Genomic DNA, 20,599 nt, shown 5'->3' on the forward strand with positions numbered 1-20,599 from the left:
GCATTGTGGGGAGCAAGAATTCATTACTCAGACAGTTCTAGAAGCCATGCTAATAGCACTTTTTGTCAGTTTTAATACCTTTCTTTCAATTGCACAAAAAAAAATCAAAAGGAAAAAAATCTTCCTCTTCCTCACACCTTCAATCCTTCAGTCCCAGCACTTGGGAAGCAGAGGCAGGTAGATCTCTGCAAGTTCGAGGGCAGCCTGGTCTACAGAGTGAGTTCCAAAACAGTCAGGGCTGCATAAGGAAACCCCATCTAGAAAAACAACAACAACAAAAAAAAGTCTCCTCTATTCCCAGACAAAAAAATTTGCTTCCTTCACATTCTCTTATGCCTCCACAATTCCTGGTTTCTTTTCTTTTTCTTTTTTTTTCCTGCTCATTAGTCTTCCCTCTGTCTTAGCTGAGCTTTCTATTGCTGTGAGGAGACACCATGACTACAGCAACTCCCTCTTTTTTTGTTTTGTTTCTTTTTGTTTTTTGAAACAGGGTTTCTTTGTAGCTTTGGAGCCTGTCCTGGTGTGTGCCACCACTGACTGGCAGGAATATTATTTTAAAAGTCGTGTCATTCTTCATGTCTTATCGAATATTTATTTAGGAAAACATAAGCAAGATCTCATAAGAATTTATCGAAGTATTTTTCTTACTGAATTTACATTCATTTGAACTTAAATTTGACAGCCCCACACTGTTCTCAGTTTTGTTTTTTGGTTTGTTTGGTTGGTTTTTTTTTAGGGGGGCGGGGCAAGGTTTCACATAACTCAGGCTGGCTGCAAACTTGTCATGTAGCCAGGGATGACCTCAAACTCCTGATCCTCTTTGGACAGTAGTAGTGTCCTCTTTTAATCCCAGCTTTCGGAGACAGAGGTACGCAGATCTCTGAGTTCAAGGTCAGCCTGGTCTTCAGAGCATATTCTAGGACAGCCAGTACTACACAGAGAAACCCTGTCTTGGAAAAAACAAAAAACCCCAACCCAAACAAACAACAACAACAAAAAAAAAGATTTCAGTTCTGAGTCCAGTTTGCATTCTCAGTTTTATATTCTAGAACCATAGGCTGAGGTGAGCAGGCAAGCAAGCAGGACTTCTTCCAGAATATGAGTGGCTATCAGCCCTTTGCTTTTCAAATGCATATGTTAGGGTTGACAGGTATATGCTTTTGTGGTCAGGTTGCTATGGGCAATGACTGTCTTGGGCTGGGACTTTTCAATTGTTTTGGCCCTTGCCCAGGTCACTCTGTTCTAGGTAGCAAGGTGAAGTTATGTTTGACAACAAGCAGTACAAGCAGTGCTTTCACAAAATAAATCAATAACCAGTATCTAATAATTGCCCTTCTCTACTTCTTACCAACTTTTTTCACCACACCTAACTTAAATGTGATTTCCTCATCTGGAATTTGAGGAACGGTTTTGGGAAAAGCCCACAGATCTATTCTACAAGTTTAACCAGGCATCAGATGAAAAGCGTGCACAATTCATTTATACCTTTCCTACGTGTTAAAGAGATCCCTTGAAAATGAAATTGAATCATTTCAAAGGCATGCTGTAGAGGGGCCCTAAGTTTGAGGCTAGCCCATGAACAATGAGGCTATGTAGCAAGTTCCAGGGTAGCCTGACTCACACGGTGAGACCCTGTATTGAAAGTGGAGGGGTCTGTTTTAACGCTTCCTTGTACCAACGACAAAGGACCGACACAGTCCTCACGATCCACCTTGCCTCTCACCTGACTTGCATCATCTTCAATGGCTCATTACGTTCCAGCCATGTCAGCCTTCGAGTTTTACCACACGCTACTGATTGTACATTTTTGCAGCATGTCTCTCTCTCTCTCTGGTTATCTGTCTGTCTCTCGGCCGGCACTCTCCCACTGAGTTACATCCCCAGTTCTAATGTCTGCCACTTTAATTATTCTATTCTCTCAGCCTATCATATTCTTTCTTCCACTCTTAAAATAGCTAGCATCTCTGGTAAAACACTACCACCTTAGACGGGCCTTCTCCAACTACAGCATAGCTATTTCTAAGTACTTGGTTTTTTTTTTTTTATTTTTTAGAGTTTTAATAGTCAAACACAGAGGTCTGCTTCATTTCAGCTCCTTTACTGCCAAGCCAGGGGGCAGGGACTGTTTCAACTTCTCGGCTTTCTCCTTGTCTGTGATGACCAGGGTGTAAAGGTACCTGCTGCAGTGAACCTTGAACTTCACATTATCCTTGTTCTTCTTGATCTTGACAGATTTGGCATCCTTCCGCCGGGCCGTGAGCAGGAAGTCCTTGATTTCCTCAATTTTCCGAGGCATGGCGACGGGTGCTCGGCGCTGGAGACCGTACCTCGGATTTAACCTAAGTACTTGTTTTTAACTAATTCATGGGCACTGCAGGTAGCATAGCAATGGAGTTTATGTGCCATCTAAAATACCTTCAGGGGCTGGGGTGTGGTTCGGTGGCAGGGCTTGTGCTTAGCTTGCAATGAGACACAGCAACAGAGAATACACAGCTGTTGTCAGCAAAGCAGTACCATGGTAGGTAGGACAGAACACATTCTACAGTTAGCAAAGGAAATGAGATTTTAAGAAACTCGAGAAAAGAAAGCTCTCACAAATATATGTAGCTATATTTAGGGTTTTATTTTTGTTTGTGGTGCTGGAGATTTAACCCAACGTCCTAATCACACACACAAAGTAATTTTGATGTAGAAAGGAATAATTCAGGCTGCCAAGATAGCTCAGCAGGTGGAGGCACTTACCACCAGCCCTGGCAACCTGAGTTCTATCCTGGGAGTCACATGGTGGAGGAACAGAGCTGCCTCTACAGTCTTCCTCTGACCTCCATTCATGAGCTGTGGCATTCATGCACCACATATAAGTAAGTGTTAATAAAACAACTCATTTTTTTTTTTTTTTTTGGTTTTTCGAGACAGGGTTTCTCTGTGGCTTTGGAGCCTGTCCTGGAACTAGCTCTTGTAGACCAGGCTGGTCTCGAACTCACAGAGATCTACCTGCCTCTGCCTCCCGAGTGCTGGGATTAAAGGCGTGCGCCACCACCGCCCAGCATAAAACAACTCATTATACAAAAAGTAAGAAAGTGTCAGCATCAAAACTTACACATGAGGCTGAGAGATGACTCAGAGGTTAAGAGCATTGCCTGCTCTTCCAAAGGTCCTGAGTTCAATTCCCAGCAACCACACGGTGGCTCACAACCATCTGTAATGAGATCTGGTGCCCTCTTCTGGCCTGCAGGCATACATGCAGGTGGAACACTGTACATAATAAGTAATTTTTTAAAAAACTTACAAATAGATGGCAGGAACTTAGAAGAAATTCCAGAGACAACAGAGTAGTATTCTTTTTTTTTTTTTATTTTTTTTTTTTAGTATTCTTTTTTTAAATTACTTTTATGTATATGAGCATTTGCCTGCAAGTATGTATGTATACCACATGCATGCCCAGAAGAGAGTATGAGATTCCCTAGAAGCAGAGTTACAGAGGTTTATAAACTACCATGTGGGCACTGGGAACTGAAGTCAAAATCTTTGCAAGAGCAGCCAGTGGTCTTAACCACTGAGCCATCGCTCCAGCCCTCGATTGGCACTTGAGTTGCTGCATTAACACCCTTAACAAAGCTGAGTGTAATGCATTAAAACAGTAGTGGCATCAACAGAGGGAGAAGTTCTGGATGTAAGAATGTAAGCAAATTGTGCAAACACCTCTCTGTCTCTTGTGACACTGTGGACCCTGCTAGGGCCTGTACAGCTCAGGCAAGCACTCTCCCACTATATACCCCTAACTCCCATGTTTTGACATAAATCTTGGCCCAGAGAGATGGCTCAGTGGTTAAGAGAACTGTCTGCTCTTCCATAAGACCTAGGTTTGAAGCCAGGATGTGGTGGTGCACGTTTTTGATCCCAGCACTTGGGAGGCAGAGATAGGTGAATCTCTGTGAGTGCGAGGACAGACTTCAAAGCTACAGAAAAACCCTGTCTCAAAGGAAAAAAAAAAGATCCAGGTTCAATTCCCGGCACCCACAGGACAAAAAAACTCACAACCATTGCTACCTCCTGTCCCAGGAGATCCAATGCCGTCTTCTGGCTTCCAAGGGTACCAGGCAAACAAGCAAGCACAAAGTGAACAAATATGTATGCAGGCAAATATCCATAAATATTAAATAGATGGATAAATAAATACAATTGTCAGCCTGGTGGTCTCCCTAGCAAACTCCAGTACAGCCAGGGAACATAGAGAGACACTATCTCACAAAAAAAAAAAAAAAAAAAAAAAGCGGGAGAGGGGGTCAAACTGAACAAATCCCAAATCCAATAAAACAGATACCCTCTAGTAGATTTGCCCGAGGGGGTAAATAAAGTAGGGAAAACTGGCATATGGAGTCTGAATGGTCCCAAGTATTCTAGACTGGATGAAATAAGTGAATCTTCAATTCCTTTAGTGAAATAAATAAGTTCATATCTTATCATACCTAGACATATGATTAAAAAAATCTGAGGAATTCTACAAGCCACGATAAGATATTTAAGACAACTAAAGAGTTAGGCCAGAGTCTGTGTTATTGGATTGTGAGTTCAAGTCTGGCCTGGACAACAGTGAGTTTGAGGCATGCCTCAATACATTACAGAGACTCTTAACAGATTGGGGTTGTAGCTCAATGATAAAGAGTTCTTATGCAATTTTCTGGCTAGATCTCCAAGAGAGGAAAAGCAAAAACAAACAAGACTGACCTAAAGAGAAATGCTGTAAACAAGGAAAAGATACACATAACAAGATACCTGATTAATACTATCAATGTAAAATGTAAAATATTCCTTTCCTCCCCTTTGTGTCAGTTTTGGTAGATGGTCAAAGCCTATTTTTTTTTTTTTTCTGAAACTGGGTCTTTGTGTAGCCCTGGAACTTGCTGTGTCCCAGGCTGTTTCAAACTCACAAGGATTCATCTGCCTCTGTCCCTTGAATGCTGAGATTAAAGGTGTGCACCACTTTGCCCAGCTGTTCTGTTTTTTATTTATTTATGAATATGTATTTATTATATATACAATATTCTGTCTGTATGCCCCTGGCCAGAAGAAGGCACCAGACCTCATTACAGATGGTTGTGAGCCACAATGTGGTTGCTGGGAATTGAACTCAGGACCTTTGGAAGTGCAGGCAATGCTCTTAACCTCTGAGCCATCTCTCCAGCCCCCGAAAGCCAATTTTAAAATCCATTACCACCCACCCTCAGTCTTCCCGTGTGCTGGAATTACAGTTGTAAACCATTCTTATCAGCTAAAATATTAAAGTTTTTGAAATTTATAAGCCTTATTATTTTAAAAACTTGCAAATAAATAAAAACATCACACACCAAAACTCTATAACAACTCAATGAATTTCTATACAGTTAGAAGAGGCATTTGAAATAGCTGTGGCGTTTCACGCTAACATTTTACACTAAGCATCAAATATATTTTATCCATCACCAAAAATAAAAAAAACATTAGAAAGAGAAAAACAATTAGTTTTATATCCGTTTGTAGCTGGTGTTTATGACCTGCATTGTTTTCCTCACCCTTATAATCAATAGGAAAAAGAAATATCAGTAGAAAATGCAGCGCCCAGAAACAGTGAAAGACGCTCCACCTGTAATAGCTGACGTTTTCACGAATGGGAACTGATTTTAAAATGAGATTATTGGTGCTTAGTGTCTAGCTCAAAGAGTTTTGTCGAGACGTTGGGTTCATCCCCGGCTTAGATAAGGTTCAGGCTGGGTTCATCTCCAGCCTAAAATTAGGAAAATAAGGGAAACGGGCATTACAACAATCAAGTAGGTGGCACCTGTGGGTTATATATCTGAGAGACAGTAATACTTTGTGGTTCTTTGCAGAAGTGCTCACGGTAAGAAGGTATTCTTTAACCTCTAGGGAGAAAAGTTCCAAGCGACGCACACAGTGAAGTGTTATGAAATCGGGGTTAAGATACGGTGGCCTCTTTATTACTCAATATTTTGCAGCGTTTTCGCTTACGTAGTAGCAAAAGGAACGCGCTTTGTAGTGTTTGATGTAGGTATATTCTTCGGCTTCAGGCGGGCCGCCGCCGCGCATAGCTCATTTCGTACGTGACTTTCATTTCGGTGGCGCGGAAACGTCCCAGGAAAGAAAAAGCAACCAAGCCTACGCCACAAAGCAGGGCCTTGACGACATTCTATGCGGATCCCATGATGCCCCACGCCACCCACGCTCGTACTCCGCAGCCCCGCCTCTGCGTGCGCGGCTGGGCGGGCCTTGAGCGACCCACAGATACGATTGGTCCGGAAGGGGAGGTGGGTGGAGCAGCGCGGTGACGTCGTGACCCTCGAGAACGGGAAGAGCGCGCGCATAGGATGCGGCAGCATTAAACGGTTGCGGGCGCAGCGGGCTCCAGTCGTTTCCTCTGGGTCTTCGCTGCCACTTCTGCATCGCGATCCGGGAGACCTCGGCGGCCAGACCTCGCTTCTGTCAGTCTCTAGCTAGCATCTAGTTGTCGCGACTCCGCCACGATGTTCGAAGCTCGCCTGGTCCAGGGTTCCATCCTGAAGAAGGTGTTGGAGGCTCTCAAAGACCTCATCAACGAGGCCTGCTGGGACATCAGCTCGGGCGGCGTGAACCTGCAGAGCATGGACTCGTCGCACGTCTCCTTGGTGCAGCTCACTCTGCGCTCCGAAGGCTTCGACACGTACCGCTGCGACCGCAACCTGGCCATGGGCGTGAACCTCACCAGGTGAGCGGGTGGCGGGAGCTGGGCCCTAGCCCTCCCGCCTCGGCTCTTGGCGGGGCTCCGGCCTCGTGCCCTCATTGGCTGGCGTGGTAATCAGCGCCTCCTGATTGGGCTGTGGAGCCGGGGGCGGAGCCCAGCGGAGCGCGCGTTCTGAAAAGCCCGCGCTGGCGGCCGCGCGAACCCGCTGTTTCCCCGCCAAAGCCACAAAACGGGTGCCGGCGGGAAAATGCCCGCTTCAGAGATCTGCTCATTAAATGCCAGCAGCTTTTTAGTGGCACAGCCTGATCCTGGCTAATTTTAGCCGCCTATTAAACGTGTGCTAGTGAAAATGTCCACTTAGAGGGACAATAGACCGTTTCTGGTCTTGGATTCTAGAATTTTACTGCGCGTCATTTGTGGGAAAATTTTACCAGTCTTAGTTTTTAGCTTTGCCTCAGCTCCTTGGATTAGTGCCATCTGTGTGCGTGTTCAGTGGCTATGTGTGACTTAATTTTGCTTCAGATACATGAATTAGTATCACTTCTTTACATACTTTAAAGATTTATGAAAAGGCCAGACGTGATCGGGCACACCCTCCAGGACACTGGAAGCCAAGGACACCTTTCTCAAAAAATGTTTCCTCGCATATTGCCATTTAGTGGGTTTTAAGGGCGACAGCTCCCAATAGCATACTTCACTCCGAGGGTATTTGGGGTACCCTTAGCCTGTTTAACTGTTCCTCCATCGGTGTGGGTGTCAAATGGTAACATCTTGAAATTAAGAACGTAGCTGTTGAGCACATGTTGATAAGCCTTGTGTCTTGTTTTCTAGCATGTCCAAAATACTAAAATGTGCTGGTAATGAAGACATAATTACACTGAGGGCTGAAGATAATGCTGATACCTTAGCGCTTGTATTTGAAGCACCAAGTAAGTTAACACCTTTAAAACTCAGTTACAGAAAACAAAGTATGATGCTCTGTTTCTCGAAACTAAACCTCAGAATTACTATGGTTATAAATTTACATCATAGATGTAAGCATGTGCTTCAGTAACATTTGCTTTCCTTTGTTAGATCAAGAGAAAGTTTCAGACTATGAAATGAAGTTAATGGACTTAGATGTTGAGCAACTTGGAATCCCCGTGAGTATCTTGTTTTGGTTTTTCAAGACAGGGTTTCTCTCTGTAGCCCTGGCTGTTCTGGAGCTCACTCTGTAGACTAGATGGCCTTGAACTGCCTGCCTCTGCCTCCTGGGTGCTGGCAGAGTATCTTGTTTTTGATAGTGTATTTTCCCAAGCTGTGATAGCAGCTGATGCATGTTCCACAGTGGGGTTGTGGGGTTTGGAATGAATGGCACAATTTCACTAAGCTCTGACAGTCTAAAATTGAGTTTTAAAGAAATCAGAAGTCTTGCATTCTGCGTTCTGGTTAAGATGCTCAAGAGAAAGTAAAGCAGTCTTCACGCTTGTCATTACTGACCTTTAACTTTGGGGTTTACAGGAACAGGAGTACAGCTGTGTAGTGAAGATGCCTTCTGGTGAATTTGCACGCATATGCCGAGACCTTAGCCATATTGGAGATGCTGTGGTAATATCCTGTGCAAAGAACGGGGTGACATTTTCTGCAAGTGGAGAGCTTGGAAATGGACACATTAAGTTGTCACAAACAAGTAACGTTGATAAAGAGGAGGAAGCTGTAAGTAGCAAGAGTTGTTGCATAATTAATGCCTGAAAGGGAAATACAAGTTTACCTGTTGGGCCAGCTCTCCAGCCCTAGCTTTTCTGAGATGGTGTCTGAGTAGGTCAGGCTGTCTTTGAACTCCGTGTGTTTAGGTGTGCAGCGTTTTGTTTCCTAGAAATGACTGACAAGTATGTGAGGGTTAGCACGTGAACAGAAGAAAATGGTTGGGGTTGTGAAAGTCTTTTGGGATCATGTAGCTTATGAGTTGGAGGTTCGCGTGCTGGCCCATTTAATGGTGCAGAAGCAGGCCGAGCAGAGTTGAGTGTCAGCTTACACTGAGCACAGGCAACAGGACTCTAATTGCAGAGAGAAGTCTGAACTAAATTATTTTAGGGCTAAATATGGTGAAATTCCAGAGTGCTTGGCACAAGTATTATTAACTTGTCCTCTGCATGAATTTAAAATAAATGTATAACTGATAATTAGAATGAATATATGTGTGTGTGTGTGTGTGTGTGTGTGTATACACACACACAATCTGTGCTGAATTACTTCTACTTCCCTGTCAACCTCAGATCTCAACACATTTAATTCCTAAGTATTTTGTTTGATGTATAAGCATTACTACAAGAAAGGAAATTAAGGAATTTTTCAGTATTCACATGTTTGTACTTCATTAGTTTGAATTGGACTTGAATAAAATTGATGCTGATACAATGGAAATTGGTCAACATGTCCCTTAGCCTGCATTCAATCTGTTGGTCTTTTTTATTTTTAGACGTGGTTGTGTGTCAGTGTGAGCCCATGATGTCAGAAAAGGGTGTCAGATCCCTTGGGTCTGGAGTCATTAGATTTGGTTATGAGCTACTGGATGTGGATGCTGGTAACCAAACTTAGGTCTTCTGGGAGAACACTGAGTATTAATTAACCCCTAAGCCAGCTCTCCAGCCCAGGTTACTTTTTGGGCTGGGAGTTGAGTGTCAGGCATTTAACCCAGAACTTTGCTTGTATTCCTACCAGTCAAGTGCTTTACTGGTTAGCTATCATTCCATTTTTTTCCTCTATATATTCTTTAGACGAGATTAGTGTTTGCAGTCTAGGTAAGCTGCCTTTGTTTTGCTTGCTTGGGGTATGATTCTACAGGAGAAACAAGCTACATAACGTTTCTTTTCCTAAGTCTCCTAAGTTTTTATAAGAAACCTTCCAAAGTGGTAACTAAAGGTTTTGCTTTGTGCTGTATATTATGAATTAATTTAAGTTTCTTGATGTTGTCTATAGTGAGCCTGTTTTCTCCTCTAGGTAACCATAGAGATGAATGAGCCGGTTCAGCTAACTTTTGCACTGAGGTATCTGAACTTTTTCACAAAAGCCACACCACTGTCTCCTACGGTAACACTCAGTATGTCTGCAGATGTACCTCTTGGTAAGATATTAACTTCGAACGTTGTTTTGTAGTGTGGTATTTATAATACTCCTTAGTAATTAACTTTTCCTGTCTTTCAGTTGTAGAATACAAAATTTCTGACATGGGACACTTAAAATATTATTTGGCTCCCAAGATCGAAGATGAAGAAGGATCTTAGGCATTGCTAGAATCTGAGAAAACTAATCCCCTTTGAGAACTGCTTCTGAGATGCCAGCATGTTTTAAAGTCTTTTCTGTCGCCGAGTTTGTACCTGAGTACATATGTAGATATCTTCTGTAAATAACCTACTTTTTCTTTCTCTTCTCCACAATTTGTTTAAAAAATAAATTCCAAAGTAAAAACTGGTTCTTTTTTTTACATAAACTTTTTACATTAGAAATACTGGTGATTTTTATAAATGATCTTGACGCTAAATACAGTTTCAGGAAATGTTTTTCAATTTAAATAAAGTTAACTGAATTTCAAGTCAGCAGTGTCTTGAAGCATGACTTCTGAACTCAGTGAAAGTTACCCTTTTATGTAAATGGCTTTGTTTTTGTTTTTTTTTTTTTTCCATTTTAAAGCAGCCTGGAGTTAATGCATCATGGAGGTGACAATAGATGTTTAGCCTTGGTCTGTGATTAGGTTATACAAGAAATTTTCTAGTATGAGTAGTCTTGTTTGAGGTGGAGCTTTTAAAATACTTGGATCCCAGCACAAGAGGCAAGGGGCAGGTGGATCTCTTCCTGGGTGACCAGGACTACATAGACCCCCATTTCAGAAGCCTAATTTAAATCTTGTGGATACTTAATCTAAGCAGGAAGGGTTTAAAAGGCCTTGTGGGTTTGAAAAAAAGTCATGACATGCTACATACTAAAGAGTACTTGAACGTTTTGTATTTACTGTGTGTGTGTGTGTGGAGGCTCACATGTAGAGTGCAGAGACAATTTATAGGCATTGGTACACCCACTACCTTGTGGCTTCCAGGGCTGAGCGCAGTTCTTCAGGCTTGGAGACAAGTGCCTTCACCGAGTAATGATCATCCGAGTTACCCCAGCATCCCGTTCTAATTTTTATGTGGGCATGCATGTAGAAAACCTGGGTTTATGGGAGGGCCACACTTGAGCCATCTCCATTTCTCAAATTAGTTTTCCCATTGTACTTTGTTTGGCGGTTTGTAGAGGATACAACTTTGCTAATTCTAGGAAGTTATTGGTTAGAGCTCATACCCAGTAGCTACTACTATTCAAAGTTTTGTGCCAACTCGCGGAGAAGGAAATTGGCTGCAAATACACCCCACTTACAGAACTCTGGGGTGATTGGGCATGCTTAATGAAGACTGGTCACTGTTACATGATGATAGTTAAGAAATCTAATCTGGGCGGGGTTAGGGAAACAAGCAAAAGAATTTGGGGCTAAGAACTCTAGTGGGTACAGACCAGATTCAGCAAAAGGCTGAATAGGGCAGGGGAAAGATTCCTGGTCAGTTCCTTGCTCACCCCTCCAGATCCCGGGGGCTCAGCTATGCATAGACTTGGGCATGATGGAGTCAGCTGGGACCACATTAACAGCTTTGCTGTGGGTTCCATCCCGGTAGGAGGGGCTCTATCTAGGTTCATGCCACCCACCATATGGAGGTGGCAGGCCCGGGTCACCAGCACAAGACCAAACTGCTGGTCCGCTGGATATTCCTTCCCAACACTCGGGAGGCAGAAGCAGGGGGAACTCAGAATTCAAGGCCGGCCTGGTTAACATAGGGAGTCCTAGGACAGCCAGCGCTACATGGAGAAAATGCAACCTTGCGCCGCTGGGTGTGATGACGTGGCTTCCTGGTGGCGCCACTTCCGGGGCGCCTGTTCGTCCACCTCTTCCGGTGGGCTGGCGCTCTGACCGCCGTTGGCTGTTGGGCAAGTGGTGCTGGTGCGCCTAGCGGATAGGGGGCGGGAGCGCGCTCCCGGAAGCCAGCCGCGAGGCCTCGCCCCGCCACCGAGGCTGCTGCCGGGAACCAGTTTTGTCAGTGCTAAGTTCTCGTGGGTCCTGACCGTGGGTGGCGACGGCGGAGGCCGGCGGGAGGCTGCCCACAGCGCCACGCGCAGGTGCTTGGTGGGGTGCGGGGTGGCGAAGGTTGCGGTGGAGCCGGTAAAAGCATAGTAGAAACTTGGGCTGGTAGTTTTTAGAATTGTCATTTGGGATGTGATAACTCCCTTCTAGAATCCTTGGCTAAAAAAAAGCACAGACCTTCCCTTCTCGTTCATACTCCGCCAACATTTTTGTTTTGATGCAAGTTTATAATGGCAAAGCACGTAACTTTGTAGATTGTAATACAAATCAGGCGTGGTTTGCCTCACAACTTGTTTATTGGTAGCTTGATCTTTCAGGTTTAAGGAATTAAGCATGTTATTGGATGACAACCCAAAAATCTTGGTACTTAACGCAACTTGATCCAACAATTTTAGAAACGCGTTGCCGCTTTTTAATACTCAGCTATGAGCTAGAATGTAATTAACAAAAAGGCAGAAACATTTGGCACCAGTTTTTGCATGCTAGTTACTTTAGCTCGACTGTAATAGCAGTGTCTGACATTTCACCAAGATCAAATGAATACTACACGCCATAAAGGAAATGATGTGCAAAATACCACACCAGTGAAGGCCTGGCTTTAGAAATACTTAGTTTTCTTCTTTGTGTGTTGTTTTGTTTTTCAAGACAGGATTTCTCTGTGTAGCTTTGTAGCCTGTCCTGGAAATAGCTCTGTAGACCAAGCTGGCCTCCAACTCACAGAGATCCGCCTGCCTCTGCCTCCAGAGTGCTGGGATTAAAGGCGTGGGCCACCACCGCCCAGCTTTTTTTTCTTCTTAATGATATAAGCTTTTACATTTACTTTTGCAATTAAAATACCGTTTTGTTTACATAATTTTATGACTTTGTAAAGAATTTGCAAATTTCCATCATGGTAGGGGAGAGCATATGGTTTCACTATGCAGCCAGACAGTCCTCCAACTTCATAATTCAAACCTGTCCTCCCAAGGAGCCGGTATTACAGTCACCTACTGCAGTACTGAGCTCAAATTACAAATTTTTAAAATTTAAACGTCATTCTTTTTAAACCTTACCTACTCTCAAATAATACAGTAGTTATGATTTTGTTACTGCTGTCTGATTTGAATAGTTTGAGTAAAACAGATTTTTTTAATCCATTTTTTCAGGAGCTGCATGATGTGGGAAGTAAAATCACTTGTTTCATGCTTGGGATGGGAGCAGAGAGGCAGGTGGCTCTGAAGTTTCTGGTGTGGTATTGATAGCCAGTAAGTTCCCCACGTTGATGAGATTTTTCAGATCACTTGCTCTTAGGATGGTATTACATCTAGAGTAGACAAAGCGCGGCTGTGAGTGTGTACCGTTGCTTATCCTCCCCTCATCACAAACAAAAGTTAACTTGAAAATAAGCGCCTGAGGAAAGTTAAGGGGCAGGCAGTACTGCAAGGGAGGAGTTGAAAATGTGAATTCGTCTTCACTCACCTCTGTGTGACTTAAGAAGAATTTGGAAACATTGGTGGCAAAGTAACAGGGTCTGATGCTTTGTGAAATGCATCATTCGGTGTCATTCTGTGAAGACAAGCCAGATACACAGAGGAAGTATGCTTAGCGTGTCCAGGAGGTATCAGGTCATTGTAAGGGCAGTGAATCCTAAGTTGCCATGTATGTGATAAAGAACATGATATTCCAGAACTCCAGTGCACAGTACCTGATGCCCTTGCCCATCATGCACTATTATTCCTATGACAGTCACAGTCTTTCCTTCCAGACTAGCTGTGCCACCGTGTTATGATGCCATCCCGTACCAATCTGGCGGCTGGAATCCCCAGTAGTAAAGTAAAATATTCAAGACTTTCCAGCACAGACGATGGCTACATTGACCTTCAGGTAACACAATTGGAAATAAACCAACCAACAAATAAATCATGTAGCTGTGTATCTGTTATCGGGATTAGCAAAAAGCAGGCTTATTTCTGAGATCCTTCCAGCCCCAGCATGGAAGTCTTGGCAGGGCCATTTTAAACAGTTACATGATTACCCATTTCCAGTTTCACTTGAAGTGCTAAAGCGGTGTAGCTACAGCTTTTATTCTGTTATACAGAAAGCATCTTCTTATGTCATTTATTCTGTTATACAGAAAGCATCTTCTTATGTCATTTATTCTGTTATACAGAAAGTATCTTCTTTCCTTATGTCATGGGATGCAGTCAGTTACAGATACTCTTTATGGCAGACAGCAAGTAAATAAGTTTGCGTCCTCTCCTGACGGCAAGTAGGATAGCATCTCCTTTCCCCCACTTTCCCTTAGGATAGAATATTCTAGTATTCGTATTAAAAACACCAGAACAGGGCTGGAGAGATGGCTCAGTGGTTAAGAGCATTGCCTGCTCTTCCAAAGGTCCTGAGTTCAATTCCCGGCAACCACATAGTGGCTCACAACCATAATGGGGTCTGGTGCCCTCTTTCTGGCATGCAAGGAATGCTGTATACATAATAAATAAATAAATCTTAAAAAAAAAACAAAAAACACCAGAACAGTATGTGCTGTTAACTGCTGAGCTACCTCTTTGGTCCAAATTTCAGCTTTCTCAAAGTGCTGCATTCTGAGTAAACTCAGGTCATTATCAATTAATTCCGAGTGAAGTCTGAGCCAAGGGTGAAGTAGCAAGAAGGAATCCATTCTTTTAAATGTAAATAAATCAATTATTCTTTGGACTTATTTGAAGAAAGGTAAGAATAGCTCTGGCGTGCTTCCAAACACTTAACATCAGATTTAGAAATGAGCCAGATCTTAGAAGGTTTGCCTCTAAACCTTTTTAAAAATGTTTTTAGTGGCATATATTATTTGTACATAATAATGGGTTTCATTGTGATATTTTCATACGTGTTCATGCTGTATTTTAGCCACAATCTGTTTCTGACCTTCACCTGAATTTACTCAGAATGCAGTGCTTTGAGAAAGCTGAAATTTGGGCCAGAGAAGTGACTCAGCAGTTAAGAGCACATACTGTTCTAGTGTTCTTAATATTTTATATTTATGTTTAATGTGTAGGAGTGTTTTGCTTTCATGTGCACCATGTGTGTGCCTGGTGCCCAGAGGCAGCCAAAAGCAAGCATTGGATCTCCGGGAACTAGAGTTACAGGTGGTTATGAGCCACCGTGCAGGTGCTAGGAACCAAACCCGTGTCAGTGTACCATGAATATGCAGTACTCAAAGAGGCCAGAAGAGGGTGTGGGGTCATCTGGACCTGGAGTTATAGACTGTGAGTCACCATGTGGGTGCTGGGAATTGAACTCAGGTCATCTGGAAGTCAAATGCTTTGACCCTGGAGGCATCTCTCCTGTCTACAAGTACTCTTCTTGCAGAGAACCCTAGTTTGGTTCTCCCCATTCATGTCCAGTGGCTTACACTGCCTGTGACTACAGCTCTTGGAGGATCCAGTTCCTTTGGCTTGCACAGGCATCCGCACTCACATGTACAGACCTCCACACAGACACTTAATAAAAACAAAGTGAATCTTCAAAAAAAAAGAAGAAAGAAAAGTTGAAATTCTGTTTCTAAACTTTTGCCTGACTGCATGCTAAGTTACCTTCAGTTGGAGAAGTCACCTTTGCACTCTGCAGAGCATGGTGCTCACTCTGAAATCCCCACAGGCTAGTGTAAGCTTCCGTGCACATGTACTTGGTAATACAGCTAGGTGACATTGGCTTTAAAGGGCTTTCCTTGGTTGTAATGAGGAGTCTGGACTGCCAGGAGCATCACCTACTCGTGTCCCTGCTTTGTTGCACTGACTTAAGACTGACTTAGGACATACTTAAGACACTTGAAGTATCCACTTTGCTTCTTAATTACCCTCTCTGCTTTTAAGTACATTGGGCCTAGTATTTTCATAATGTTCTTTGTCATTTTTTTGTTTATTGTTTTTATTTCTCTCTTCCAGTTTAAGAAAAGCCCTCCCAAGATCCCGTATAAGGCCATTGCACTAGCCACCGTGCTGTTTTTGATTGGCACCTTCCTCATAATCATAGGCTCTCTCCTGCTTTCCGGCTACATCAGCAAAGGGGTAAGCTAATGGGCGTGTGAGACTGTGCCATGGGTCTCACCTGTGAGCCAGAACACTCTTTATGCTCCAGATTTAGATTCCACTAAAATCATAAGGCGTGGTTTCCTTTCCCCTTTAAGCAAATGTTTCCATAATTCCTATAGGTACGACTTCTCATGCAGTTTAGAATAATGCAGCTGTGCCTGGCTTCCGGCTTCTAGACTGGTACAAGGCTGTAGCTAGAGTGGCATGCCATCCTTGTAGTGTTGCAGCAGTGTCTGGGGAGAGGCAGTGAGTCTGTGTAAGAGTGTGGCCACTGGACCTTGTGATTGGGTTCCTTTTCCATTGGTTTGGTCAGAGTTCTGTTGAGTTTCAGTATTCAAAGCCTGAGCGGTTCTTGGTAGTTCTTTCCCTTGGGTTATGTTTATATACTCTGTGTCTTAAGTTATCCTAAACAGGTATTCTGATCACAGTGCGGGTCCATTCTTTGACACCCTAGAAAAAAGTGCAGTTCCTACTGGTGTTTTATAGTTCAAAAAGCTAAAATTAAGCATCATCCAGGTGCTCAGATGACAAATAAAATTGTAGGACATGCATTTCAGGAAATGTTACATGCCATTATAGTTTAAGCAAGATTTGGGGTATTTTTGTTTTAAGACAGGGTTTTTCTACACAGCCCTAGCTGACCTAGAACTCACTTGTGTAGACCAGGCTGGCTTTGAACTTAGAGATTCCCCTACCTCTGCCTCCAGGGTTCTAGGATTAGAGATGTGTGCAGCTTATATATTAATTTAAATTACTAAATATTAGTAGTAGTAGTAGTAATAGGGGACAAGAGTGTGTTGTGTTTACAATTTTAAAAAGTAATAGGGAAGTCGCTCATCCAGAAAGTGCTTCAGGCTCTGAGTTCTGGTTCCTAGCACTCAGATAAAAGGCCAGATGTGTTGGCATGCTTCTGTCACCCAGCACTGCAGGGTGGAGGTGGCATATCCCCAGAGCTGGCTAGCCAAACCATTCTAGCCAAATTGGTGAGCTCCAACTTCAGTGAGATGAGACTCTGTCTCAAAAATAAGGCAGAGGAGCTGGAAAGATGGCTTCAGAGTTGAGTGGCTCACAACTGCCCGTAAGTCCAGCTCCAGAGGGACTCGGAACCTCTGCCCACTTCCAGCGACTACTCTTAGTAACTTAATTAAAAATAAATTGAAAATAAATCTTGGGGCTGAAGGGATAGCTCTGTGGTTAAAAACACTGGCTATTCTCCCAGGAGATTGTGTTCAATTCCCAGCACCCACATGGCTGCTCACAGCTGTCTATAACTCCGGTTCTAGGACATCCACTGGCCTCTTGGGATTAGGCACACTTGTGTGCACATACATACATACATACAAGCAAAATACATGCCCTAGATATTTTTTTAATATTTCTTTATTATGTATACAGTATTCTGTGTGTATGCCTGCAGGCCAGAAGAGGGCACCAGACCCCATTACAGATGGCTGTCAGCCACCATGTGGTTGCTGGGAGTTGAACTCAGGACCTTTGGAAGAGCAGGCAATGAATACTCTTAACCTCTGAGCCATCTCTCCAGCCCCTGCCCTAGATATTTTTAATTGCTGTGATAAGACACCATGACCAAGGTAACTTATAAAAGAAAGCATGTAGTTCAGGACTCACGGTTCCAAGGGATGGTAGAGTCCACAACTGTCGGTCTCAGAAGAGCCGGTAAGCTTTTAGACTGTTGAGACTGGGAAAGACTGTTGGGGCTTTTGAAGTTGGACTAATACATTTCACATTATGATATGGCAACAAGTCTGTGGGGGCAAGTGGTGGAATATGGTGGTTTGTGTGAAAGCAGCCTTCATAGGCTCATTTATTTGAGTCTACAGTTGGTGGACTATTTAGAAGTTAGCTTTGTTTTTTTTCTGCCTTATGCTTATGCATTAGATATAAGCTCTTAGTTACTGTTCCAGTGCCCTGCCATGATCCCCATCATGATGGTCATGGACTCTAACCCTTGGAAAGTGTAAGGAAGCAGCCAATAAACTCTTTATTCTGTAAATTGCATGATCATGATTTCTTCATCGAAAAGTGACCAAGATGCCAGGTGGTGGTGGCGCACGCCTTTAATCCCAGTACTTGGGAGGAAGAGGAAGGAGGATCTCTGTGATTTCGAGGCCAGCCTGGTCTACAAGATCTAGTTCCAGGACAGGCTCCAAAGCTACAGAGAACCCTGTCTCGAAAAACCAAAAAGAAAAGCCTTGAGGAAGTTGCTTGAGGTCAACCTCTGGCATATGTGCATACGTGTGCACTTGTAGACACAGATAGTATATACCCACCAAACACACAGGTGTGTGCTCACGTGCTCATGCACACTCACACAGAGTTTGAAAACGTAGAAGGAAATAAGCCTTAAACTTAAAAATAGTTTTTTTTTTTTTTTTTTTTTTTTTTTGGTTTTTCGAGACAGGGTTTCTCTGCAGCTTTTTTTAGAGCCTGTCCTGGACCTAGCTCTTGTAGACCAGGCTGGCCTCGAACTCACAGAGATCCGCCTGCCTCTGCCTCCCGAGTGCTGGGATTAAAGGCGTGCGCCACCACCGCCCGGCTTAGTTTTTCTTTTTTATAATTTTGAATTTGTTGGTTAATTTGTAATCAGAAGGAAACTGGGAGTGTAGTGCTTGCCTAATATGCCCAAGGGTCTTAATTCCATCCCCAATGCAGATAAGAGAAAAGAGGGGTGACAATTTGTGATTGGAAGGAAGAAATACGAAGGTGTAACTTGTGTGGTACTAATATTTTCCTTCTGCCACCAGGGGGCAGACCGAGCTGTTCCTGTCCTCATCATTGGCATTTTGGTGTTCCTGCCAGGATTTTATCATTTGCGCATCGCCTACTATGCATCCAAAGGCTACCGGGGTTACTCCTATGATGACATTCCAGACTTTGATGACTAGCAGTCACCTCGGCCTTCTGAAGAGACAAGGCACCCACTTAAACGTCGAGCAGGAACTATGGCTGAGGGCTGAGGAAGTCTACAGTTTGCAGATGTTTTGCAAGACAATGGCTGGATTGTATGAGTCCTTTTCCAAAATGTTCATGCTTTGTAATTAGCTAATTAGGACATGCTAGTTTTCATCTGCTGGCCCTGGCACAGCTTGACAAGTTTTTCCACCTGCGTATGCATCATGTCAGAACTGTGAGGCCGATTGTCTGGGAAGGCAGGCTGCTCCGCAGTGAAAAGTGCTACCCTTGGGGCGATCCTCCCTTTTGCCCTCGTCGTCAGTTTTTGTAGCATATGGAAAATGTATTATGTATAGTTTCTTATTACTAAGTAATTTATTTTTAAAATATCTATCTTACCCCTCACACACTCCTCTACCTGCACATCATGGTAAAATTAAAATATCTGTCTTATCCTATATGCTCTCTACCTTCATATTCTGATAAAACTAAATATATGTGATCCATCTATAATAGGCTTTTTGTTTGTTTGTTTTGGTTTTTCAAGACAGGGTTTCTCTGTGGCTTTGGAGCCTGTCCTGGAACTAGCTCTTGCAGACCAGGCTGGCCTCGAACTTACAGGCTAACCTCCCGAGTGCTGGGATTAAAGACATGCACCACAACCGCCCAGCTCGTAATAGGCTTTTTTTAAAAAACTGACAGCAACCTAGAATTTTTAAACCGCAAAGTAGGTTTTCAAAACGTAAGCTTCGCTGGATATGGTAGCATATGCCCTGATCTTAGCACTTGGGAGGCAGAGGCAGGCGGATCTCTGAGTTCAAGGCCCGACTGGTCTACGCGTGGAGTTTTAGGACACAACCAAGGCTGCCAAGTGAGACCTCTGAAATAAAAAAACAAAACCAAAATACTTCCTCTGGTTTCTCCACAAAACTCAGGTGAGCCTGCTTTCGTAGATCAAGAGGGTACGTGACTCGTCTTTAAGGATGAAACTTGGGCTGTTTCTTAGTAAAACTATAAAAGATACGTGTGCTTGGAGTTTATAACCTTACTGCTGGCACCTGGTACTATGACATCATTCTGCTCAGTATTACTAGACTTGGCCAAGATCCCTGCTAATGTATTAGGTCAAATTTGGTTTTCAGCTTGCAAAAAGTGACATTTTAAAAAAATACTAAAGTGTCATAATTCAAATTCTGGAGTTAAAATGATTTTCTTTAGGCATGTTTTAGAAAAGCATTCTAATGATTTGGTGCGTTTAATTCCAGTACCCAGGAGTGCCTTTGTTTTTGGGTAACTGGCTGTATGAGTCAGACTCTGCTTTCCAATCAGTTTTTTTCCTCTGAGGTTATGGACCTGGGCAGCTAGAAGTCTGGACTGTCATCAGCTAAGATTTGCAAGATTGTGAACAGGGGAGTTTGGGGGGAAAGATAATTTTTGGATGTGTTGAAACTAGATGTCTGCTCAGCATCCAAGGAGAGTTATGGAGAGGGAGACAGTTGCAGAGTTGTATGTCTGGGAGTCAGATTGGGTTTGTCTGGAGGCAGAGATGTTAGTTAGAGTCGGTGTTTGGATAGCATTATCAGAGCCATGGGGCTAGAGCTCACCAGTGGACTCACACACTTAGAAGGAGACAACTGGCTGTTCAGCCGAACCAAAGATCTTGGTGGAAATTATAGGGTTGATGCTACAGAGAATAACAAATGATAGAAGGGCATAGCATTCAAGGGTAAGATCTGTTCGGGTTCATCTCCGTGTTGCCCA

General features: G+C 43.3%; 3 protein-coding genes across 6 annotated transcripts; 2 read left to right on the top strand and 1 right to left on the bottom strand.

The window, feature by feature from the left end:
• Positions 1-2,038: 2,038 nt before the first annotated feature.
• Positions 2,039-2,334, bottom strand: LOC119815723 (60S ribosomal protein L38-like). The gene has a single exon (XM_038331998.1). The coding sequence runs from the start codon at positions 2,294-2,296 to the stop codon at positions 2,084-2,086; it is 213 nt and encodes a 70-aa protein (XP_038187926.1). The 5' UTR covers positions 2,297-2,334; the 3' UTR covers positions 2,039-2,083.
• Positions 2,335-6,356: 4,022 nt separating this feature from the next.
• Pcna (proliferating cell nuclear antigen) lies at positions 6,357-10,290 on the top strand. Its single transcript, XM_038330422.2, has 6 exons — positions 6,357-6,739; positions 7,547-7,644; positions 7,790-7,857; positions 8,216-8,410; positions 9,695-9,818; positions 9,899-10,290. Exons 1-6 carry the CDS (start codon positions 6,519-6,521, stop codon positions 9,976-9,978), a joined length of 786 nt encoding a protein of 261 aa, XP_038186350.1. The 5' UTR covers positions 6,357-6,518; the 3' UTR covers positions 9,979-10,290.
• Positions 10,291-11,686: 1,396 nt separating this feature from the next.
• On the top strand, positions 11,687-19,351 carry Tmem230 (transmembrane protein 230). 4 transcript variants are annotated; one of them, XM_038330286.1, is made up of 5 exons: positions 11,687-11,896; positions 13,007-13,105; positions 13,593-13,724; positions 15,779-15,901; positions 18,746-19,351. In XM_038330286.1, exons 3-5 carry the CDS (start codon positions 13,626-13,628, stop codon positions 18,986-18,988), a joined length of 465 nt encoding a protein of 154 aa, XP_038186214.1. In that variant the 5' UTR covers positions 11,687-11,896; positions 13,007-13,105; positions 13,593-13,625; the 3' UTR covers positions 18,989-19,351. The 4 variants fall into 4 exon arrangements, with proteins under 4 accessions (XP_038186214.1, XP_038186213.1, XP_038186212.1 ...); XM_038330285.1 differs by having other exon boundaries at positions 13,606-13,724; XM_038330284.1 differs by lacking the exon at positions 13,007-13,105 and having other exon boundaries at positions 11,689-11,896; positions 13,606-13,724.
• The last annotated feature ends 1,248 nt before the right edge of the window (positions 19,352-20,599 follow it).

Source organism: Arvicola amphibius, chromosome 5 (assembly GCF_903992535.2).
Source record: "Arvicola amphibius chromosome 5, mArvAmp1.2, whole genome shotgun sequence".
In the NCBI taxonomy this organism is placed as follows: Eukaryota; Metazoa; Chordata; class Mammalia; order Rodentia; family Cricetidae; genus Arvicola; species Arvicola amphibius.